General features: G+C 35.4%; 2 protein-coding genes across 2 annotated transcripts in view; both read right to left on the reverse strand.

Moving 5' to 3' along the window:
- LOC128186711 (Fanconi anemia group A protein-like) overlaps positions 1-26,204 on the reverse strand; it is a 78,315-nt gene that overhangs the window by 31,499 nt on the left and 20,612 nt on the right. The window contains exons 12-27 of the mRNA XM_052856568.1: positions 24,357-24,498; positions 21,375-21,508; positions 20,182-20,292; positions 16,908-17,003; positions 16,739-16,792; positions 16,103-16,191; positions 15,344-15,404; positions 15,178-15,227; positions 14,803-14,879; positions 12,596-12,703; positions 10,119-10,258; positions 9,317-9,478; positions 8,471-8,661; positions 8,122-8,209; positions 7,904-8,011; positions 689-762 (exon numbers count right to left, since the gene is read on the reverse strand). Coding sequence (XP_052712528.1) covers positions 689-762; positions 7,904-8,011; positions 8,122-8,209; positions 8,471-8,661; positions 9,317-9,478; positions 10,119-10,258; positions 12,596-12,703; positions 14,803-14,879; positions 15,178-15,227; positions 15,344-15,404; positions 16,103-16,191; positions 16,739-16,792; positions 16,908-17,003; positions 20,182-20,292; positions 21,375-21,508; positions 24,357-24,498 — 1,685 coding nt within the window. The remainder of the gene's footprint in view (positions 1-688; positions 763-7,903; positions 8,012-8,121; positions 8,210-8,470; positions 8,662-9,316; positions 9,479-10,118; positions 10,259-12,595; positions 12,704-14,802; positions 14,880-15,177; positions 15,228-15,343; positions 15,405-16,102; positions 16,192-16,738; positions 16,793-16,907; positions 17,004-20,181; positions 20,293-21,374; positions 21,509-24,356; positions 24,499-26,204) is intronic.
- LOC128186705 (uncharacterized) lies at positions 4,728-7,609 on the reverse strand. The gene is made up of 2 exons (XM_052856559.1): positions 7,379-7,609; positions 4,728-6,723 (listed from the first exon to the last, which is right to left on the reverse strand). Exons 1-2 carry the CDS (start codon positions 7,578-7,580, stop codon positions 5,012-5,014), a joined length of 1,914 nt encoding a protein of 637 aa, XP_052712519.1. The 5' UTR covers positions 7,581-7,609; the 3' UTR covers positions 4,728-5,011.

A 26,204-nucleotide genomic window follows, 5' to 3' on the forward strand; every position in this document is an offset into this window, starting at 1 on the left:
CCTCAAATAAACAAGAGTTTTGGTCAGGGGGTCACAATTTATATAATTTAAAATCATTATATATCCAAGAAACAAGCTTTTGTGTGAATATTGGCATATCTGGTGCAGTGGTTCTTCAGGAAAAAAAATTTTTAAACATTTTTCCTATTTATTTCTATGTTAAACTTTGAAACCAGCTTGGGGCCCCAGTTTTGCTCGAGACTCATAATTTTTACAATTTAGAATTTTCACTATATATACAAGCTTTTGTGTAAATATTGGCATTTCTGGTGCAGTGATTCTTGAGAAGAGGATTTTTAAAGACACACACTTTATACTCACTGTTTCACAATTATCTACCTTTTAAAAAGGGTTTCGCCTTTTTATTTTAAAAATTTAGAATCCCTTTCTTAAAAGAGGTCAGCATGATACAGTCTATTGATATACTTAAATAAGTGGGATAGTTTGTCTAGGTAAGGATTAAAGTAATAAATTAAACTTCATTCTAAATTGTAAAATTATACTGTTCTATTTTCTAATTATGTGTCTAATTGTGTTGTAACTTGTGTCTATTCTGTGTTACTCGTATAATTACAAAATTTCAGGTTTCTCCTCAATAATAAATATTCATAACATCGACCCATGCTTGGCTCTATTCTACCACTGGCTGCAAAAGTTTTTAGCAAAAATTATGATCAATTTATATTACCAATCAGCAAAAGAGAGTATATCATCCGGAAACGTTGTCTCCATTTCAAACTGTACCCAGTCTCTGAAGGCAAGCTGTAAATAAAATATCTGTATAAATTTGAATACACACACTGAACCAAAGTCCCAAATGCTCATGCATGAACTAAAATAAACTGAACATTCTCAGCTGTCTTATTACTGACTAATTTTCTCTCTCTTTAAATTTTGAAAACTGTAAATATTATAGCATATATATATGCATTAAAGTTGTTGATATTTCCCTGGCATGTATCAAAGCTGTAAAGATCATAGAATGGACATGCATCAAAACTATAAATATTCTAGCATACACATGTATTGAAGTATTAGTTGGCAAAACAATTTATATTTCATATGTAGCTTGAAACACCAGATTTGATTGGCTAATAAGCCAGGTAAATTTTTGTACACCCGACTTCAGCCGGAGGTAATAACATGACATCACAATGCATTAAATACACCCTTGATTAGACATTTGGTTTACATAGGAAAAAAATTTGTTATGTACATGTAGGTCAACTCAAGGGTGTACAGGGATTTTCCTCAGGTTTTATTCCATACACCTGAGGTAAATCACCTTTTATACTTACTGAACCTGAATATCAATATGTATAAATCTATATTAATTGAACAGTCATAATACGCGATAGCAATGATACATGTATTTTGCCTGACCATCAGTGATCTTGGTATTTATGCAGTTGCACCAGTGTTCCAACAGAACGTAATCCCAGAGCTTTGCTTGTTTGCTATTATTAAATACAGAACAAGATATGCAACAGTTCACAATTTATTATTTGCCAACACAGAATCAATACACAGGTGAGTGACTATGTCAAAACACAAACATGTTAACCACGAAGTCCATGGGTATTGGCGAAAGGCCACACTGTCCTTGCTCGGCTATGGAAAGGTCTGGGGGTCCACCGAAATACCAACACGCAAAAAGGTGCACAACGGGCAAGACGGGGGCCTTGTGTTGATCACAAGTGCCAGAGATGTCCCATGCTTGATGAATGACATGTGGACGGGGATGACTCGGGACATGACTGTTTACCCTGTTTTCCGGTGATTGCTCCCTGGTATATACTCGTACTTGCTAACCTTGAGTACACCAGGTGAGCCTCCCCCCCTTTGTTAGGAGGTGGAGGGGGTCCCAAGTATGGCGTGATACTTGTGAACCCCAATCATTAGCACATGGGATGCCGATTTCCCAACACATGTATACCAGCCCTCCGCCTAATTGACAGATGGGGGAAAACGCACGGGCCAGACATGTCCCGAAAAGACCTCCCATTAGGTCCCCCAGGACCCGCCACGGAGGGCAGTGTGACAATATAGTGTCCTAACGATTAAAATTGCTAGAGACATGAGTATTTTGTTGCTGAAAAATTATCACAGCTGTTCGACATGGCCATTGGCTCCAAGATGTCAAGATGGACTCTGGTATAGAATATACTAGCATTGCTGGTTGTCAATGGTCTCTTTACCAAGACGGATTAAGGAGAGGCATGGTGACTAGTCATCTTCCAGTAGGTTCTGATGAATCTGAAAGATAGGAGATACTGGGCGCAGATTACTGAGCTTTAGTGAACAATTGTAAGCAGATATGAAAAATATTGGTAAAAAGCTTAAAACATAACATATAGATTAACAATTTAAAGTCAGGGCTGGGTGGGAGGGTTTTACAGAGGTGGATTTTAACAAGGGCTTTACTTTGGCGGGAACAAGAAAGAGGAAGTTGAGGAATTTGATAGTTTGTACCAAGAATTACCTTTACTTCCTGTGCATGTTTTGGTAGTTGATACCAAGTTTATTCACCTTGTGATAGCTTGTACAATTGTATTTAACACCGTTATATGTGTTGTTTACCAATATTCCGTCAATTAAGTTTGATTATTTGTATATTGCATAAAATAATCATTATTAATTGAACAGTCATAATACGCGATAGCAATGATACATGTATTTTGCCTGACCATCAGTGATCTTGGTATTTATGCAGTTGCACCAGTGTTCCAACAGAACGTAATCCCAGAGCTTTGCTTGTTTGCTATTATTAAATACAGAACAAGATATGCAACAGTTCACAATTTATTATTTGCCAACACAGAATCAATACACAGATGAGTGACTATGTCAAAACACAAACATGTTAACCACGAAGTCCATGGGTATTGGCGAAAGGCCACACTGTCCTTGCTCGGCTATGGAAAGGTCTGGGGGTCCACCGAAATACCAACACGCAAAAAGGTGCACAACGGGCAAGACGGGGGGCCTTGTGTTGATCACAAGTGCCAGAGATGTCCCATGCTTGATGAATGACATGTGGACGGGGATGACTCGGGACATGACTGTTTACCCTGTTTTCCGGTGATTGCTCCCTGGTATATACTCGTACTTGCTAACCTTGAGTACACCAGGTGAGCCTCCCCCCCTTTGTTAGGAGGTGGAGGGGGTCCCAAGTATGGCGTGATACTTGTGAACCCCAATCATTAGTACATGGGATGCCGATTTCCCAACACATGTATACCAGCCCTCCGCCTAATTGACAGATGGGGGAAAACGCACGGGCCAGACATGTCCCGAAAAGACCTCCCATTAGGTCCCCCAGGACCCGCCACGAACATTGATATGATGTTCTCCATTACCCAAAGAATAACAGTCCTACACGCAGTCACATGTACCCAAAACAAGAAAAGAAAAACAATTTCACCTCCCTCCTGTAAGATTGATAGTCAAACAAAAATGTCTTACGAGAATTCCCTGGCAGTGTTTGATAAGAATGCTAACAAGCCCCCCTCCAAATTTTTGAGGTACAATTCATTTCCTGTTCGAGACAGGTGTGTGCCGTCATGTCTAAATAATTGCGTAAACTTTGCTAGGATGTTTCGGTGTGAAATAACCATCCCTCCCAAATCTAATACAATTGATCGAACTTTCCTATTGATTGTTTTTCTTTTCTTTTCAATTTTTTTCCCCGAATTAAGTGGCGCCCCATGCCAGTAGAGGCGAGGTAGAATAGCTGACCATACCAATGTGGTTTCAGGCATTAGCGCATTGTATCTTAAAAGAGCACACTCAATTTCCTTGACAAGTTTTTTACTGGTCAAACCTTGTGTGGTTAGGTCGTTGGAACCAAGATGGACGACTAAAAATTCTGGGGGTGGAGCGTTTTTTAACAATTGCAGAATATGGGGATCGAGTTGGTGCCACTGCAGTCCCCTTATTGTATGCCATTTAACTCTGGCGGAAAGGTTAAGGTTCCTGCCACCAGGTTGGGTGGCTGCCAGTTCTCCGGCCCAGAAAGGGATTGATGATCCAACTATCCAAATGTTTTTCAGGGTGCCTGAAAAACTTTGCTTGGATTAGTGGAAGCTAATAATTATTTAGATGCAATAAAGGTAATAAATCCCACCCTATACCTACAATCTAACATAAGAGGAAAAAACTTGCGACCTCCACCTGCCTGAGGTTTTGATTATTTGATCTGGGACCCCCTGTGCTGCCATATCAGTTGCTCTCCCAATTCTGAAACTATGCGTACTGAAGTGCCCTTGGTGACTTATGGTGGAGAGCGCTTTCTGAAGAACTGAGTTAAATTGGTATCTTGTGAGTGGCTTGGAGTCGGCGTGGATGAAAAAAGGAGCAGTAGGGGCTGAATGGGGGCGAATGTTACTGTAATTTAAGATGGCCTGAATAGGACACAAGGCCTTCTCAGACTCTCTAGAAATGATTAGTGTGGAAGATTTGCCTGTTTGGTCTGTCTTAGAGTGAGGTATAGTGAGCCTCAAATTGGACTGATGACTATGAACTGTTACGTTTTGAAGTTTTAAACAATGAGTGGATGGTGATTTGTTAGTGGTTGTGAATTCCCCTACCCTAAGTAGGCCAAAATAAGCCAATGAAAAGGCGGCGGTGAATAGCGTGGCCTCGTATTGTGAGGAACAGACGGTTGGGAGGGATGAAATTAATTGTCTCAGGAGGGGGCGAGTGATTGGACCTCGGGTGTCGACTGTCTTGCCCTTGCTGCGTTTCAGGCCTTCGATTGCTTTGGATACAAGAAAAGACTTTGTAGTGTCGTGTTGTGCCTTAAGTTTATGATTGAATGAAAGGGCACGTACGTAGAGTTCCACTGTCTTAGCTGAGTATTTTTGAATTGACAAGTATGCAATGAATTTGAGTAAGGTATCGATAGGTATGGGCAAGATGTCTGGCAGGTTATAGAGATCAAGGAAAAAATTATATTTTTTGTGAGCTGTACTATAGGCTAGTTTGGAGTTGTGTGACAGTGATGACTGAATTAATCGTTTCGATTCGGTGACCAAACATTCCAGATCTGGCTGGGAAGTTGAGTGGGCTTGGGATCTGCGTCTGGTGCCAGCTGTTGGAATTTTTTCCACTGTGAACGAGAAATGCAATCAGCTATAGAGTTTTGTTTAGAGGGAATATGTTGTGCTCTAACAGTGATGTTACACTTGAGTGTTACGAGGACCAGTTCACGCACTATTGCCATAACTCTCTTGGATTTGGATGTGGAGTTGTTAAGGACATGTACAACAGCCATGTTGTCAATGTGGAAAAGAATACGTTTGTTAGACAAGGAATTGCGCCAGGTCAATATTGCCACATAGACTGGGAACAATTCCAGAAATGTCATGTCATAGATGACATCAGTTTGTATCCATTTTTCTGGCCATTTGGCGTGAGCCCAGCTTCCCGAAAAGAAAATTCCGAAACCCCCGTTCTCCCCCCCTGCGCTGTCAGTGAATAGCTGTAAAAAGGTATCTGACGACCAAATGTTATTTGAGATCACTGTAATCCCATTGTAGTTTGCTAGAAACTGCTGCCATACTTGGATGTCATGTTTCATTTCTGCTGTCACTGTAATTCGATGATGTTGTTTGTTAATGCCCATGGTGGCATCAATCAGCCTTCTGCAAAAGGCTCTCCCAGGTGCTACTACTTGACATGCAAAATTGAGCAGGCCAATGAGAGATTGAAGAAATTTGAGGGTGACTTTCTGATGTTGGATGGCGGTTTGGATTGTCGCTAAGAGGAGACTCAGCTTGTCTTGAGGGAGTTTCATTGACATGACAGTTGTGTTAAATTCTATTCCGAGATATGTGATAATTGTGGCTGGGTTTGTAGTTTTGTCTTGTGCAATGGGAACCCCCAAGTCTTGGCATATGTTCTGAAAAATGACTAAAGTGTTTTGGCACTGGTGAGAATTGGCTTTGCCGGCAAAGAGAAAATCATCGAGATAGTGTAAAATGTTTGGATTGCGAGATGTGTTTTGAGTTAACCAGTGTAGTGCTGTGGCAAATTTTTCCCAGAGAGCACAGCTAATTGAGGCACCAAAGGGCAGCATTTTGTCGAAATAGAAACTGCCTTGAAATTGGAAACCTAGCAAATCAAAGTCAGATATTGCAACTGGTAATAATCTAAAGGCTGACTTGATGTCAGATTTTGCTAATAAAGTGTTCTGACCTAACGAAGCTATCATGGCAGCTGCGTCATCAATGGAGGAGTAATGAACTGAACATGCTATTGGATCTAGGTAGAAGTTAATCGAGTCCTGATCTGGGTAAGATAGATGGTGTATGAGTCTGTAATCTCCATCTTTCTTTGGTACCAGGCCTATTGGCGATATTTGGAGTGTTGGAAAAGGGGGTTGTTTGAAAGGACCCCCGATTCTTTGTAGTGAAAGTTCTTTGCTGATTTTTTGGTTAATGATTGTTGGGTGCTGCTTAGCACTTTGTAGATTGTTTGCATGTCTTGGTCTTCTTGGGCCCGTGTATTGTAGTTGAAAACCATGTTGAAACCCATTGAGCAGAAATTGTTTGTGTTTATAATTTTTTAAATGGTGTTTAAGGCGAGGGAGTTTAATTGGAGTATGACCCAGTGTAAATAGTGATGTGTTGGCTTGTGTACCATGACTAGTATTTGGACTGTTGTTTCCTGCAGTTGATTGCTGCATGGGTTCCGCCACAGAGCTTGCAGCTGTGTTTAAACCTGCAATTTGGGTAAAAACGACATTGTTTACCACTGTTGTACAAGTTGCAGTAATAGTTATTGCTTGGTGTATTTAGCCGAGGTTGGTGTTTGATAGTAGGGGTGTATGCATTGTGAGGCTGGTCGGGATTGAAAGGTGTCTTGTTGTTATTGGCAAACAGCAGCCATAATTCAGTGTTGATTTGACCCCATGAACTGTGGGGGTCTGACGCTTTCCTCAGTCTAAATTGTTCATCATACTTATACCAACCAGAGGATTTAGATGCAGCAATGCGGATATCCCGCATGTATTTCAACATTTCCTGTGCTCTGGTGCGGTATTTCTCCAGCATAATGCTAGAAAAAATTATAAAGGCAGTTGTCCATTTTTCAATGGAAAGGAAGGAATTGGTCTTTTGCTTAACCAGGCACATTTTACCATCCCTGATTTGCAATTCCCCTTTAGACTCAATTTCATTGTCAAGTTCAATTGCAGACTTGAGGAGAAGTGCTAAATCGATGAATTTCCCCTCCCAAATTTTTTGCTTAAGTTTTAGGGGGATGTGGCCGCCGAGTGAGTCAAATGTAGTTACAGTTTGAACTGGTTGATAATCACTTATGTCAAAAAGATTAAAATCTGATTCCTCAATAATTGAGGGGATGTTAAAAGACTCACCAGCCTGCTGTGGTGGTTGCTGACTCTCTTCTATCATCTGTGTGGGCATGATGGATGCAGACACATTGACCGTATCTGAAGACGTTGCTGCTTCGTCAGGTTGAACTGTCCTTCGCCTCCCTCTTCCCCTAGCAGGTGAGGTCCTCTGCCTCTGGACTTGTTTGTTGGACAATTTGGACTGTCTCAAGCGGACGGGTGGCATGATGATTACGGATTTTTTTCAGATTTTTACAGAGGTGGATTTTAACAAGGGCTTTACTTTGGCGGGAACAAGAAAGAGGAAGTTGAGGAATTTGATAGTTTGTACCAAGAATTACCTTTACTTCCTGTGCATGTTTTGGTAGTTGATACCAAGTTTATTCACCTTGTGATAGCTTGTACAATTGTATTTAACACCGTTATATGTGTTGTTTACCAATATTCCGTCAATTAAGTTTGATTATTTGTATATTGCATAAAATAATCATTATTGTATACCAATAGCCAAAAAAGAATAGAATACATGGATTTTAAATTGTTAGACACCTGGTTTCTGGAGACTGCACTTTTGATTTCTTTGCTAAGTTGTCCAAAACTACATAAAACTTGATCGTCAGGATGGAGATCCTTAAAGAAGCCATGGAGAAACTGAAACTTTAAAATGAAAACAAAAATAGATATTGTTGCAATTCTTACCATCAATAGTTGAAGTAGCAATAAGACGTTCATGGTTTAAACCAATATTATAAAATGAAAAAAAGTACCTTGTCACAGAAAACATTCGGCAAAAGAAATGGAAATACATCAGCTTTTCTGATACTGCTTACAAAGTCAATGTACTCCAACATTAGGCTGAAGAAATGATAAGGAAAACATTACTGGAAAAATGAAAGATCTTTAGAACTTGATCTTAATTTTCAACATCAAGCTGTAAAAATGTTAAGAAATAATATGTTACTGGAAAAATTAAAGATCTTTAAAACTTGATCTTCATTTTCAACATTAAGCTGTAAAAATGTTAAAGAATGTCTTACTGGAAAAATGAAAGATTTTAATAACTGTCTCTTAATGTTTGATTTCAAATTTTATTTTTCATATACACTGTACATGTACCGAAAAGAAAATTTCTTCCATGAACTAGTAGAAATGGGTAGCTCCTGCCAAATCAAGTGTGTGAAGTTCCCTTGGAGAACTGGGCAAAATCCCTGACATACTTGTACAGTCGTTTCCCGAGAGGTCATATGATCTGTGTGGGCCAGACAGAACCCCAGTGTTCTAATATGGTGGTGATCCAGGTCACGTCCCTGTCAGAGTAAACATGTTTGCATGACATTTCACTTAATCTTCTCTTTGTACTGAGTAGGCCTCTTGAGGGATGAATAATATTCTAATAATTGGTATAAGATAATTATGAATACAATGATGACTAAACAACTATATAGGTCATTTAATAGAGCAAGTTCTTTGTTTCAATGTGGGGATTATAAAGAGTTCGAACAAACATAAGATTAACAAAATTGTAACCCAAAATTCATTCACCAAGAAGTCAATCAGTATATGTACTGTGTCTTTTGGACAAGACAATAAAATTAAAAGAAAATAGGGTTTCATGAGGGTGAGGCTGACACGATAAACAGCTTTCCTTTAATCAGTACTACACACAACTTGGGTTAGAACCTATACTGGGTATTCAAATATTTTTAAAAATCACTTAATACATGTACATAAATTTTGAAAACCTAAATTCACAATTATTATATACACTGCATATAAAATTGTTTGTATAAACATCAAGCTTATGTGCTTTTATATAAATCAATTTGGAACTTTTATACATTAAAGTTGTCAACTATGAATGATGTTATCCTGAAGTAAAATATTGTTTATTGGTCAAATTTCACCAGTTCGAACATGGCAGGGCAAGATTGATATCTAATGGGAAAATTAATAACAGCTTACCTGCTCCATGATTAATTTCCAAATTCTAATGAAGATAGCATTGTGTAGTTCTGCCACTTCTTGGAGGACTGAGAATAAATCCTGTGGCCATGAGACAGCAGTTGACATTTCTATATCTCTCTGACAAGCACAGGCCAGAAATTCTAAAAGCTGATCTACCACCTAACAGGTGCGAAAATATCAAAAATAAAGGAACAAAATCAATAAAGGAGTATCTATACACAGTAAAACTCAGTTAAGCAACATCATACGGACCAGTAGATTTTTTTTTTTGCCATATCCGAAATCACTCATTATGTAGTCTAGAATAAGTGAATTTTGCCGTATTCATTTTTTTCCCCATGACTACCATTAATAATTAATAAAATTATAATTTTAATAAATTAATAAATAATAAAATTGGAGGCCTAAAATTTTCATCCTTAATTTTTGAAGCATTTGTGTTGAAATAAATACTAACAAAATCAAAGTTAATCAAATTTTTCCATCAATCTGATTAAAATCAGATCTTTGATCCACTCCAAAAAATTTGATGTCGCTACCAAAAAGTGTAGTGACAATGAATTTGTCGGAGCGGATCAAAGAGTGTAGCGACATCAAATTTGTCTCAGCGGATCAAAGATCTTATTTAGTGTAGCGACATTGAATTTGTCTTAGCAGATTTTAATCAGATTGATTTTCCATGTACCTAAAAAAACTGCTACATTTGTAATTTTGCTATATCTGTGTTCATACTATATACTTTAGATATATTCTTACTGTATAAGAGGTTGTCATTATATTTTCTGTTTTGTATATTTACCTTAATCTGCAGTGGTGAAATATTGGCTGCATTAACATTTAGCACAGTTGCAGGTTCTGATGTGTACATTTCAACTCTGTTTTCCTCAATATGGAGGACCATCTTTAGTTTCTCCCTCAGCAGAGAACATTGTTCTACAACTATGTAATGGAAGTTTATCAGAGATGGAATATATAGACTTGGAGCAATTTGTTAACATTAATCATTCATTACATGTCTTTTATTGTTTTATTTGTCCAATATATAGATTACCTCTGTTATTGGAGTTGTCCAATATATAGATTACCTCTGTTATTGGAGTTGTCCATTGTATAGATAACCTCTGTTATTGGAGTTGTCCACTGTATAGATTACCTCTGTTATTGGAGTTGTCCACTGTATAGATTACCTCTGTTATTGGGTTTGTCCATTGTATAGATTACCTCTGTTATTGGAGTTGTCCATTGTATAGATTACCTCTGTTATTGGAGTTGTCCACTGTATAGATTACCGTTGTCCATTGTATAGATAACCTCTGTTATTGGAGTTGTCCATTGTATAGATTACCTCTGTTATTGGAGTTGTCCACTGTATAGATTACCTCTGTTATTGGAGTTGTCCACTGTATAGATTACCTCTGTTATTGGAGTTGTCCACTGTATAGATTACCTCTGTTATTGGAGTTGTCCAGTATATAGATTACCTCTGTTATTGGAGTTGTCCAGTATATAGATTACCTCTGTTATTGGAGTTGTCCATTGTATAGATTACCTCTGTTATTGGAGTTGTCCACTGTATAGATTACCGTTGTCCATTGTATAGATAACCTCTGTTATTGGAGTTGTCCATTGTATAGATTACCTCTGTTATTGGAGTTGTCCACTGTATAGATTACCTCTGTTATTGGAGTTGTCCACTGTATAGATTACCTCTGTTATTGGGGTTGTCCAATATATAGATTACCTCTGTTATTGGAGTTGTCCATTGTATAGATAACCTCTGTTATTGGAGTTGTCCACTGTATAGATTACCTCTGTTATTGGAGTTGTCCACTGTATAGATTACCTCTGTTATTGGAGTTGTCCACTGTATAGATTACCTCTGTTATTGGAGTTGTCCACTGTATAGATTACCTCTGTTATTGGAGTTGTCCACTGTATAGATTACCTCTGTTATTGGAGTTGTCCACTGTATAGATTACCTCTGTTATTGGGGTTGTCCATTATATAGATTACTTCTGTTATTGGGGTTATCCAGTATATAGATTACCTCTGTTATTGGGGTTGTCCAATTGCTTCTCTTATTGGGGTTGTCCAATATATAGATTGCCTCTGTTATTGGAGTTGTCCAGTATATAGATTACTTCTGTTATTGGGGTTATCCAGTATATAGATTACCTCTGTTATTGGGGTTGTCCAATTGCTTCTGTTATTGGAGTTGTCCAGTATATAGATTACCTCTGTTATTGGGGTTGTCCAATTGCTTCTGTTATTGGAGTTGTCCAATTGCTTCTGTTATTGGAGTTGTCCAGTATATAGATTACCTCTGTTATTGGGGTTGTCCAATTGCTTCTGTTATTGGAGTTGTCCAGTATATAGATTACCTCTGCTATTGGGGTGGTTCAATATATAGATTACCTCTGTTATGGGAGTTATCCAGTATATAGATTACCTGTTATTTGAGTTGTCCAGTATATAGATTACCTCTGTATAGATTACCTCTGTTACTGGGGTTATCCTGTATATAGATTACCTCTGTTATTGGGGTTGTCCAGTATATAGATTACTTCTGTTATTACCTCTGTTATTGGGGTTGTCCAATATATAGATTACCTCTGTTACTGGGGTTATCCAGTATATAGAATACTTCTGTTATTTCCTCTGTTATTGGGGTTGTCCAGTATATAGATAACCTCTGTTACTGGGGTTATCCAGTATATATTTACATTCCACGAATATTTTGCATGTAAAGCTTCTGCAGATATAGCACCATAACACAGACAGGGTACTCAAAGTTCAAATGACGAGTTTTAATTGTGACGTCACAAACGTTGAACGCTGATAAATACAACGTCACAAGCGAAAATCAAAGATCACGCTTGTGGCTGTTACAGTGGCTCTTCCATTAATTTAAACTTACCCATAGGATAATACAGCAATTTTGAGGTATAATTCGCATTTGCGTACAAGGCAAGAAGGTAAAAAATGTAAATATAAGCATTAAATCCTTATTATTTGAAAGATATAGTCTCATAACTGCAACGGTGTGTGCAAACAAATTTTCATAACTCGCTAACGCGCGTTATTCAATTTGTATGCATACACCATTGCAGTTATGAGACTATATCTTTCAAAAAATAAGGATTCAATACTTAAATAGATTACTTCTGTTATTTCCTCTGTTATTGGGGTTGTCCAGTATATAGATAACCTCTGTTACTGGGGTTATCCAGTATATAGATTACCTTTGTTATTGGGGCTGTCCAGTATATAGATTACCTCTGTTAGTGGGGTTGTCCAGTATTACTTTGAGCAGCTCATCCAGACAGAACTGTAACTGTTCCTCTTCACTCAGCTCCAGATCCATGTCCTCTTCCAGGAATACCCCTGTTGGAGAGTCAAGGCAAATGTTGCTGTTATATACATATATGCACTTATACACTATTTCTATCGAGAGTATCCACAAGAAAAGTTATATCCATTTTATTAATTAATCTTTGAAACATTTTTTGAAAATAACCAACAAAACAGAAACAAGTGAAAAGCTGTCAATGTGACAGCAAACCAGGTTTTCTTTTTAAGTGAACTGTATCCATAATCTATGTCAACCCTGAATTGATAAACAATACCTACGGTATCCAGTGAAATGGAGTACCCTATATGCAATATTCTGCGAGAAAATTACTAAGTTCAAAAGCTGGTATTTTTTCATTAATTATCAGAAAAGAAAATCCTAGCAATATGCATGTCTCTGATATATGTACAATTGATCTGCAAAAGAACAACTTCCTATCTTGAAAACTGTAGGAGGAGTTATCCATACAATAGAGGTATCCTTTTGGCAGCCACCCGCCAGCTCACAAGCTAACAAAGATGAGGCATCACCTGTATGAGACGACCATTATCATATTATATGATTCATAGTTAATGATCTTGGAAATTCATGGATACTGTTTTGACAAAATACCATATATCATATGTTAAATTTTTATATGATAATTATATGTTAATTTCATATGGTATTTTAAGATACAATGTTTATCAATGCTATAACATATAATACGATATTGCATCCTATGATACTTACAATACATACTTTATAATACAATATAATATTGTAATAAATTATGATGCAATATGATATTTTAACATATGATATGACACTGTATCATGTCAAACATAATTGTATTTGATCACATATTATAATATATATATGATACAATATAGAATTATATAATAAATATCATATCAAAATACATCCCAAAAATGTAACATATGATTTTATTTTGTATAATATAGCATGAAATTGTATTTCATGATATTTTGTCATATTTGACCAATATTATTATGATTTTGTATCATATGATACAATATAATTTGATACAACATTGCATCATATTATATGATACGATATTATGTGAAATAGTAAAATATCATATAATTTACAATATCATATTATGCAATATTGTATCATAATATACAAATATTATACATAACAATATCATGATACAATATCATTGTACAAAAATATAATACAATATCATTTCATATAACTTTTTACAATATTATATGATATAATATTGTATCATATAAAACAAAAGTGTATCATATCATGCAATACTATATCATACGAATCATGTTATATCATTTTTAAAACAACAAACACATCTATCAAGCAGGTTTGGGTGAGGTAAGAGATTTTTAGCATCCTTGATAATGGAGATCAGGCTCTGCATCTGAAGCTACCTCTATGATTTATTCATATACTATGCAAGTTTGAAATAGTACTATTATCTATAAAACATGTGACCTGTTCCAAAAATCAAAACATCATCCAGCATATGAAACATATGGCCTGTCAGGTGCATCAGTATCATAAGATGCACCATCCATGCAAGTTTGGTAAGTTAGAACTAGTAATAATTGAGACATAATCATCAGAGGTCACCTGCGTCATAAACTTAAACCAGCTATTAAAACCTTAACCTCCCCCAGCATCTAAAGCCTATGCCTCAGACTCAGTATTCATGCCTGTCAGGTGATCAGTATCATAAGATGCACCAGTCATGCTAGTTTGGTGAAGTTAGGACCAGTAATAACTAAGATATAATCATCAGAGGACACCTGCTCCAAAAACTTTAACCAGCTCCAAAAACCTTAACCTCCCCCAGCATCCAAAACCTATGGCTCAGATCCAGCATTCATGCCTGTCAAGTGCATCAGTATCATAAGATGCACCATCCATGCAAGTTTGGTTAAGTTAGGACCAGTAATAACTAAGATATAATCATCAGAGGGCACTTGCTCCAAACACTTTAACCTGCTCTAAAAACCTTAACCTCCTCCAGCATCAGAAACCTATGGCTCAGATTCAGCATTCAAGCCTGTCCACCTCGTCCACCACAGATATTGACTTTATGAGGTGACCACACAGCTAGGTAATAGTCTTCAATCCAAATCAGAGAGACTTAGATGAGACCAATTACCTTCTAAGAGCCTTGCTGATTCTGCTTTGCATGCCTTCAAGTAATTAGTGTACAGTGTGGAAGGAATCTTGTCAACCCTGTTTAACAGAAATCAACATATAAAGGACTTAGTTGCTTCAAATGAAGACTTACTCAGTATATCAACAGAAATTCAATAAATATGTCAGATGGATGCCAGTTTGTCAAAAAGTTACACATCAGAGCAAATGCTGCTACATTGATTAAACTCACTGCAATTTTGAGATCTTGCAATAATAAAACTATTTTAAAAATATCTATTTGTGGCATTATATTTTGAAGTTTTTGGATTAATGGGTTGTTTTTTTTTTGCCCTGATCAATTTTTTTAAAAATAACAAACAGTACATATACTAACTGTTTCAGGGCATCAATAAATTTCATCCTTAAGTCTGGAATGTCTGGAAGCTTGAAGAAAAACATTACAGCATTTGAAAAAAAAAATTGATCAAAGAAATATTTACAACAGGGTTGCACTATATTTTTATGTCTACAGTAAGTGAGATGAAAAGGAAATAACTTACAGCTCTTGGTTTCAGTAATACTGGTAAAAATTTACCAACATAGTATGGCTTTCTGAATATGCTGGAATGAAAACAACATTTTATGTAATATAAGCATGCATGTAAATACAGTAAATCAAATGGCCAAAAGGAAACACAAATATTGCCAATTTAAGCTATATATCAAGCTCTCAGACATATAATTTCCAGTGATATTCCTCTATGATATCAAGCATTCATAACAAAGGTCTAACTTTATGTACATTAATTACATTTGCACTAATTAAGTGCCTCAGTGTAAGTAACTATCATTTCATATACTGTCAAAGTGGTTATTTGCGCTGGTGGTTATGTTTTCTATAGTTAAACAATACGCTTGGGTATTAAATACGCTCATGCGCAACTTACCACACTAAAGTTTTGATTTTTTTACCATACGTACGGGGGTATTTTCTGCGGTTTTAAGCTTACCGCGTAACTAGTGTAAATTTCTACCACGCACAAATAACCACTTTTATAGTAGCAACTGTAAGATCTACATGCATAAGTTTGTGATATAGCAAATCTCGTTGACAGCATATTTGAATGAGATTGTATATTTTTCCATCTGTAGAACATGTTTTATTATTGCAAGTTTATTTTTGCCCTTAATTAAATCTTATTGGATTTTTCTTTTGTTCTAGGAATTTAGAGCATGTTCCAGAATGCCATTTACTTACCCATACATGTTTTTAAATGATGAAAAAATTAGGATTGTTCAAAAAAATAAAACAAATTTACCTGGCTTCCATAATAGATGATGGAATCTTTTTACTTGACTGATACAAAACCACTGCCTTTTGTATGTCATCTTCTATTTGCTCATTCATCTGTTATACATTATATGGTTTTTAAAAATGCAATATGTCAACAAATACATATGGTTCTTTCTTTTATTTGATTCGAAACAGACTTTGCACAATCAGATGCAACAGATAGTTTCAAAACATGCCCATTTGACAAAAAATAAAATCAGACAAAGTTCTTAAACAATTCTTTAACCTGGTCCCTACATAGGAAAGGCTAAAGTCAAAATTGCCCTGCTCTATGACAATTCCACTCACATTTAACATCTACATTATTTTCCTTCCCTTCCTGTAATACCAGTGTATGTGTTTTCTTAAAACTGGGACAATACTCTGTAAATACTTATATCGATCATTAAAAAGAAGAACCACTATATTAGAATCATAAATGAAAATGTGGATTTGTCATTTTGTTCCAAAAATGTGTACAATTTAAAACATTAAAGATTGACTTTCATTACTTTCAATACTTTGATCAAAAGTAGTGCCTTGATGACGCTTCCAGGTTGTGTAAAGTCTTAGTTACATGTCATTAAGTGTTCAGCGTTTACGCTAACCCCATTAAAAATACCTTTTTCCGACTTTCTATATCTTGATCTTCTTCTAGTGCTCCATCTAAAGGCTGCTAAAATCATATTTAACAAAAGAATTTAACAACTGTCAATTCCAAAGAATTTCTATGGCTAATAACGAAACCAGTAACCAACATAGAAATATATCAGAAGGTAAAAATCAAATACCTTCAGATCAGCCAGTCTGGTTTTTGCAAGTAGAATGTAGTCAGTAAGGAGCTCTCTACATTTTAAAGGAACAAATGGTGGTCTTACAATGTGAGCCTTTGAAGTAAGAAAACACATTTCAAAATTAAGACTTTCAAAACAAAAATCTTTTATTCATCTCTTAGATTGTCAAACATTTGCAGAAAATATGATATACAAGATAATAACTTTCTACTAAAACTTGTACTATGATATTCCTTCTGAGGCTTGTTCAACAGAGCTAGCGCTCACGAGTGCTCGCCAAAATTCCCTATACCTGCAACACAAATTTTAGTGAGCGCTCGCTCTGTTGAATATGCCTCTGAACAACCTTCTTCATGCATGGCTATGTATGTGTACTTATGACATTTTGGATGCATGTTTATTCTGTATATATGTTCCTCTTGTAGTACACCCTACAAACTACAACCTTTTATTTTAAATCTCACACATGTATTCTATATTTTCTTTTCAGAGTTTATAGTGTTTTTGATTTACAACCCATGTGTAGTTGTAAATGATTTTTTAATCATTCAATTCAAAGTTAATTTTGATTGGAAATTTGTGTTTCAAATAAAAATGAACTGTTCATATAAAAAGGAATTCAAAACAACTTTTTTTCAATGATTTTTGCATCAATTATCGTCTTGTTCCTGTTGAAATTATGGAAATTCCAAAACAATAAATAGCAAAGCCTTTATATCAATTTTTTTAATCACCTTTCATAATGAAAATGCCATTTTTGGGAGTTGATTTTAATCAACTCTCCTATCATACCTGTTAACCTTTCAAAGCTGCTATGTGGGAGAATCTCCCCCTTACCAACTTGGCTAAGGGGGAGATTTTGTGTAAACGACGTGTTTTCACGTGAAATGTAAATATATATTACAAATACTGTTAGATAACTTATTTTACCATTGTAATTAATGCATTTGCAATCATTTTAAATTTTATTATTTCTATGACTACCAGTGTGCAATTACAACTTGTGTTGCTGTATATGTTCAGAAAACTATTATTTTGTTTACATGGTACAATACAAGAAGTGAGTAGTGCCACTTTTTATATTAAGTCCTCTTATTGTTCAGTATTGAACCATCACTGCATGCTGACATTTAGGGTAAACACAGAAAAATTATTTTGCCTATTTTGAATTTGCAGTGAAACCCAGTGAAGAAAATACCAGAAAATAATATTTATTGAAATTATTTTTTGCCTTATATATAGGATAGAATTTAATTCACAAAACATCATGTATTTCTCCAGTATCATTTAACAATGATCTCTGTTGTAATGTCTATAGCATCCCTGTAATTCATAGTACCGGTACTATAAACTTTAAAAACTCTTGTGAAATGCTTTTTTATCGGTAGCTTGTATAAACACTCAGTGTTTCAAACTCACTTTGATTTTCACCGACCGTGATTGCCAGACAGAATTAGTCACGACTCACTGCCCGTGGCTTGGGTGCTTTACCTGTGAACCTGTTAAGTGACACCACTGGCTGTTATTGTTTTTCTTTGGTGTTACAGAGTAAAATCAAGATGTTTTAAGCTTTCACTTATTTTTTTATAAGGCCTATGCATAACTAAAAACGAAATAATTTAAGTCAAAACCGGAAGTAATCGTAAAAAGTAAACTGGGCTTTAACATGTCATACTATGATCACAGTAGACAGTACTTGGATGGATTTTGATATATTCAAGCTACACAGCAGCTTTTTGAGCTCAAAATCAGAGAAAAACCCGCAGTGGTTGTTGAATTCGCATGTAAAGATTCAGAATTGGGAAGGGGGGGGGGTATGGGGAAGACAAATACGATTGCGGGAGAAATTTGTCTTCCGCGCAGGAGATAGGTTGGATGCGGGAGATCTTATATTTTTAGGCCGTTTTGCGGGAGTCTCCCGCGCAATGCGGGAGGGTTAACAGGTATGTCCTATGCAGTTACTCAGGCAAACCGAAAGTGAAACAGTGTTTGGACCTAAGCACAAATCAACACTGCTGACAACATTTAGTTCTAATCAATAAATCTGATGTAATGAGTTCTTAAGCATTGTTCTTCAAGGAAACTCACTTATAGATACCTTGTAAATAGTCAGATTTTTAATGGTACAAACAATTTAGATATTCTTTGAAGTCGTACATTTTATGTATTCCTATGCCAGATTTCAATATAGTCTCGTTCAACCAGACGCTCGGCTGTCTCCTTAAATCTCCGACAAGCATAGAGTCTCTCTTGCTATTCGGAGATTAACGGATACAGCTGAGAGTCTGGTTGAAGGAGAGTAGAGTTCAATTTTGCTTGGATCCATACAATTTCTCATAACTATTTCGATTACTTATACATCATGATTGATATCAGGTTTTCACGAAATTCCTGTAGGATTCAGATTATAAAAATGTGCGTAAATCAAATACTTACAGGAATTTACTTGCCACGCAAAATAATATTTGATGATATACGGTAATGAATGTACTCTTCTAGATACTGTGAACAGGATGCAGTCATGCTTGTAAAACATGACTAATTTGTTTATCATGTACATGCTTGTATGCTATATTTATGAAGAATAAGCTTATTAGACCATCCTTTACCAGCATTATTTCTCACCATGCAACCGTTAAAAAAGTTGATTCTGATTTTTTTTTTTTTTAAACCCATTATTTAGAGAGGGAGAGAGATGGAGAGGGTTGTTAGCAAATTAAACAACAAGCATTCTTACAGTACTGCATATGACATACATGTCCACTACAAACACCTCCAATTCTGAAAGGCGTGTCATTTTATGTGTTAAATAGGTTTCAAAAAAAATTCCATGAAAGTTTAGTTTTATAACTGTAAACCCAATTTTAAAAAAAGAACAACTTGTATAAATTTAATTGCTTAATTATCTGCTGATTAATCTAAACAAAATTCAAACATGATTTGTAGTTTCTCAGAATAAAGAAACACAAGTGTTTGAATACCTGACAGCAATATAGACTATAGCACTCCCCCCCCCCCCCCCCCCCACTATCTGGTTTTACCAGTAGGGAACTGATAAAGTAATATTAATCATTACTGTGGCAAACAAGGAAATGTTTATATGGACACATCCAAACAAATAGGTTGGTTAAATTTCTTAAAAATTAATTTTGTAATCATTCCTTAAACTCTGCATGGGTGTTTATGCCACAGCGAACAGTTTGCTATAATCAAGGAGCCCTTATTGCGTCATTGATCAGTGATTCATTACAAAGTTAAACAAAAATAATACTTTTAGATGAGACGAAGACTCAAATGGCACCATATCTGTCAGAAACTTCATTAGACATGCAAAGGTCTTCCTGTTAGCTGCTGGAGTTGAACTAGCCTCAGAAAATACACTCTGTATAAACAATGATAAACAATACGTATGATAAAATGAGTCATAATACAAACTATCTGGACAATGTACAATAATACATGTAGATCCTGTATAAATAAAATCAATATTTTCCAATGGGTATTCTTATGTTTATAATCATTAGCCCTTTTCTAACAGGATGATTTTTTAGTCACATCACATATGTTGAGCATTGCAGTTCTCAAAAAGATCCAAAATATGGGATGTAACCCTACATCAAACTCTGAACCCCTTGTGAGGCCGAAAAATCATCCAGTGGCCAAAAACTAAACTCTTATAAAGAATCACCTGGCTGATTAGTTTCCTAGAAGATTTTTAAAGGGGTTCGAGATTTTAACAACTTTGAATCTGCACTACCTGAGGATGCTTCCACATAAGTTTCAGCTTTTCTTGCTGATTGGTTTCTGAGAAGAAGATTTTTAAAGATTAACTCAGTCTATATATTCCTATGTAAAACTTCAACTCCCCATTGTGCCCCCAACCTACCCCTGGGGGTTATAATTTTCACAACTTTGAATCAACATTACCTGAGGATACTTTCACACAAGTTTCAGCTTTCCTCCTGATTGATTTCTGAGAAGAATATTTTTAAAGATTTACTATAGATATTCCTATGTAAAAATTCGACCCCCATTGTGGCCCCAACCTGCCCCCTAAAAAATTCTATAGGGGGGACAAAACTGTGTCTACAGACAGACAAAGTGCAACCAATATACCCCCCTAAACTTTGTTTGCAGGGGTATAATAAACTTCATTTGCATGTGTATAAAAAACTTTCTTAACAAAAACTGTCTAATACTTTCCTGACTGTCATATTGTACTATAACAACAATAGGGTCAAGTCTTGCAATGATAAAATATCATATGTACAGGTAACATTTCTAAAGATAACCTTTCTCATTCATGATGATCATAACATTCTTATCAAAATTCAGGATTTTTTTTCACTTATATATCACATTACACTAAGCTAGTATATTTGAATGAATTGGCTCAACATTTCACTATCAAAAGACCCATATATATTAAAGATATGGTTGTTTTCTTCTATCTAGCAAAAGTACCTGAAACCAGTCTGGATAGGAAGAAAACACACGTGGTCCTTCATAACAACCCTGTCTGGCAAACAAGAATGCAATCACAAGGTTCTCTAAGTTACAGCTCACTAATCCCTCATTCAGCAAGCTGACTATGTAATCTGAAAAAAGTCATTCAGTATGTTATCACTTAATTCATTTAACCTTTCCACTTGATTCATTAACCCTTTCCACTATTCATTACCCCTTTCCACTTGATTAATTAACCCTTTCCATTTGATTCATTAACCCTTTCACATTGGGGACTTTTTACTCCTTTTCAGGGAGTATTAACAGCCAACAACTGCATCTAATGCAAGATTCTTTCTAATCAAATCATGGGCAAAAGTTTTTCACTATATATAGATGGGGTCGATTTTTAAAAAAAAAATACAAAGCCTGAAATGTGCTACTACACCAGCTGCACGGGTCTGTTCGGTATGCTTTTTGAACAGTACGGTTGGCTTTGTGAACGGTATGGTTCGCTTCTTCCACATTACGCTTTGCTAAAAATAGCTACATGCTTTGTGAACGCTTTGCATGCTTTATTAATGAGGTAGACATGGCCTGAATGCTTTGATTTTTTCTCGATATAATTTTGTTTCATATCTGCCCGATTGACTTCCGCAAGGTGGTAATTATGACAAGCGTTTTTTCTTAAATTATATGATTTTTTACAAATGTCTTAATAAAATCAGAACTTCCATTCGTTCCCTCGTTTTTGATACGTTGCGTGAAACATGTACTCATAAAAAACCCGTAAGCGGAGGGTAGTTTAATTTTGATTAGTCTCTTATAATTCATATTTAATTTTAGATAAATGTAATTATTACGATAGTTTTAAATAATTTTTGGACTTTAATCCAATATATTTTTGTTAATTCAGCACTCTGTCGATAATTCTATCAAGCATCTAAGTTTTTACTTTTATACGTGTACTTGTATTGAAGTCATTCAATTTTTCTAATCCATTTAAAATTGCAATGAAAATATGCCCTGACTTTATTCGGACATTTTATTTCCATTCATCATTGTCCTGATTTATGGCTAGTTTTATTTTTACAAGCATCTTTTTATTTCTTTATTCATAAATCTTATGATCATTCTTCATTGCATTCTAGTACTGTTGCCGATCAAATTCTCCTGGTTAATAGACGATGTAAAAATACACGCTATTTATGATAAGATAAACAATGAATGTCAGTTTAGAGATCTTGAAATCAACTATTATAAAGTTTTTCAAGATGGATTTTATTCATTCAAATATTGATTCTAAGATTTTCTGTGTTTGTTCGTATACACAGTTTACACCTGCATTAACCCGTCATCGCTTCTCTTACCTGAAATAACACCCTGTGTATAGTCTACATATGACTATTACTTTTTTATTCTGTTAAACTAAACATCAAAATGTAACATATTTCTTACGATATGTACACAACTGGATGAAAACAATAAGTCGATAGCTTTTAATAGCGTTATTTATCATTTAGTTGGACAAGTGTCCCGGTAATCAACAAATGAATGTTAAAAGTGATAATATATTAATAATTCATCTAGTAACCAAAAATATACGACTGCAAGACAATGCGACTCTGATCGCCAGTACATGAGTTAATTCATGAAGTAGGAAAGAAATTAATGTTGAATAATTTCAAATAGAAACACTCTTTTGAATATTAAAGGGTATAAGAAAACATAAAACTAAAAAGTTTGCATTCGATAATTTTCTTCTAGCTATTTAAGAGGAGCCAAGTAGCATGCGGTACATGGTGTGATCTGTACTGTTATACTTTAACTGATTGACAGGTGAAGCACATGGAGTCCTGAAATAAAATCCCGTTCAAAATGCCATAGCATATGATAGAAGTCTACTATAGAAACCTAAAGCAAAATGATAAAGTTCAGTGATAAAAATTTGATTTAAGTATTATAATTAACACACAAGTTCTCTCTCTCTCTCTCTCTCTCTCTCTCTCAGCAATAATCTCCGTCTGTATTCATTGAAAGTCACTAAGTCAATAAGCCGTATATAGAAGTTGCACGCTTACTGCACGGTACGGTACACTTTTTTTTAGCTGTTTGGGGCGGGTCTTGCATAATTTATCTTGCACACTTTTTGCACATAACGGTTTGTTTTGTGAATGGTACAGTTCGCTTTGTGAACGGTACGGTTCGTTTTGTGAAGGCTATGGTTCGCTATGTGAACAGTACATTTTGTGAACGGTACGGTTCGTTTCTTGCACGGAATGGTACAGTTTGTTTTAGAGGTTTAGTAACATGTTTCAGCATGTTGTACTAGTAAAACACCAGACTCAAGCTTGGGTTTTAAATGTCTGAATTTTTTAAACAATTCCTTCATGGCATTTTTATTCAGCATTCTTTGTTTTTCATTTCAAAATCAGATATTATGCATTCTGGCTTGTTATCCAATTCTGCAAAATCATTTATCCCTGACCATTTCCATCTTATTACACCTTTGAAAAATGTTGTGCAAACCGGATTTTTTCTGCAAACTACAGGTTATAATGTCACTCTAATCGAGACCTGCTTAAAATGTAAATGAACTATTTCAAGTAATCGAGTCATTTTTTTACACTTGTGATTGCAATTCAATTGAACCGCTTGCTGCATAATTATTGGGCATTTTTAGATTCATTCCTTTCCACTGCAATTTTCTCTAGCACAGAAAATAAATTAAGTTCATCAATGATGCAAAATAAGCATAGAAAATAAGTCAGAACTTTGCATAAACAACAATTACAATGTTCAACAACATATAATAACCAAATTACAACCAATGAAAATATTTTTGCATTTATAATTAGTACAAAGGTACACATTGTTTATGTTGTGAACACAAAGTATATGATAATTGAATTTCCTCCACACGTGAAAAACCAACCTTATCTGGTTTGGACAAGTTTAACTCTAGGAGAAAGTAATCAATTTTCTCTGTCAAATGATTACCTTGAACAAGATCTGAAAACTGAGGCACGCATACTACAGCTGTGGAGAGGAAAGACAGAACTGTTTGCCAGTTGACTTCCTGGGAGTCCATCACAAACTTTATTTGTTCTAACACCTCCAGAGGCTCCAGAGTTACTAAACACTGTAAAGAAAATCTTTCATTTCATTTCAAATACAGATAAGTTTATTTGCTTCTAAACTACTGATTAGAATACCTTTAGTTATGAGAAACTTGTCAGTGCCTTAATTAATTCAGATTTTATATCAATACATAAAACAAGAGGCCCATGGGCCACATCCCTCACCTGAGCAACAATATGCATGATAAAATCAGCTTCGTAGAGTTATAATACAAAATATCTGGACAATGTGGTATATTTACATCCACGTATATTTTGCATGTAAAGGTACTGCAGATATAGCACCATAACACAGACAGGGTACTAAAAGGTTAAATCACGAGTTTTAATTGTGACGTCACAAACGTTGAACGCTGTTAAGTGCAACGTCACAAACGAAAATCAAAGATCACGCTTGTGGCTGTTACTGTGGCTCTTCCATTAATTTGAATTTACCCATAGGATAATACAGTAATTTTGAGGTATAATTCGCATTTGCGTACAAGGCATGAAGGTAAAAAAACGTAAATATAAGCATTAAATCCTTAATTTTTGAAAGATATAGTCTCATAACTGCAACGGTGTGTGCAAACAAATTTTCATAACGTGCTAACACGCGTTATTCAATTTATATGCACACACCATTGCAGTTCTGAGACTATATCTTTCAAAAAATAAGGATTCAATACTTAAATAATACATCTACATGTAGATCCTGTATTTAGAAAAATCTGTTTCCCCCTAGATATTTATAATCAAGTCTCTTTTCTAACAGGATGATTCTATAGTCATATCATATTCAGCATTGCAGTTCTCAAAAAGACCCTTAACAATTGTTTATATACAGGATTTAAACCTACATCAAACTCTAAACCCCTTGTGAGGTCCAATAATTGTCAAGGTCCAAAGTTTAAACAATTTTGAAGAATCAGCAATATATAAAAATGCTCGCATATTAGTAGAAGTATATATAATAACATTTCAGTTTTGGGGAATAATTAAAATGTTTTCTTTTGTACAACTGGATCCCCAATGTGGCCCCATACACTCCTAAAGATTTTGATTTGAACAAATTTGAATCTGCACTATCTGAAATTGCTTTCACTAAAGTTACAGCTTTTCTTGGGAAATTTTTTTTTTGAGAAAGCTGTAAAGATATTTCTTTATATATTCCTATGTAAAATTTGTCCTCCTCCTCCCTCCCCCATCCTTCCCCCGTGAATCATGATTTAAATAAACTTCAATTTTCACTACCTGACGATGCTTCCACACAAGTTCAAGCTCTCCTGGAATGGTTCTTGAGAAAAAGAAGATTTTAAAGATTTACTCAATATATTCCTATGTAAAAATTTGACCCCCATTGTGGCCCAACCCTACCCCCAAGGGTCATGATTTTCACAACTTTGAATCTACACTACCTGAGGATGCTTCCACACAAGTTTCAGCTTTCCTAGCCTTATGGTTCTTAAAGATTATTGAAATTTTTTTTGAAAATTTTCAATAATTCCTAACTATCTCCCCTTGTAAAAAGGCATGGTCCTTAATTTTCACAACTTTGAATCCTTTTAGCTTAAGAATTCTTTGTGCTAAATTTGGTTGAAATTGGCCCAGTGGTTCTTGAGAAGATGTTGAAAATGTGAAAAGGTTACACACAAACAGACAGACAGACAACAGACAAAATGTGATCAGAATAGCTCACTTGAACTTTCAGCTCAGGTGAGCTAAAAAG

The sequence above is a fragment of the Crassostrea angulata genome, chromosome 6 (genome assembly GCF_025612915.1).
Source record: "Crassostrea angulata isolate pt1a10 chromosome 6, ASM2561291v2, whole genome shotgun sequence".
In the NCBI taxonomy this organism is placed as follows: domain Eukaryota; kingdom Metazoa; phylum Mollusca; class Bivalvia; order Ostreida; family Ostreidae; genus Magallana; species Magallana angulata.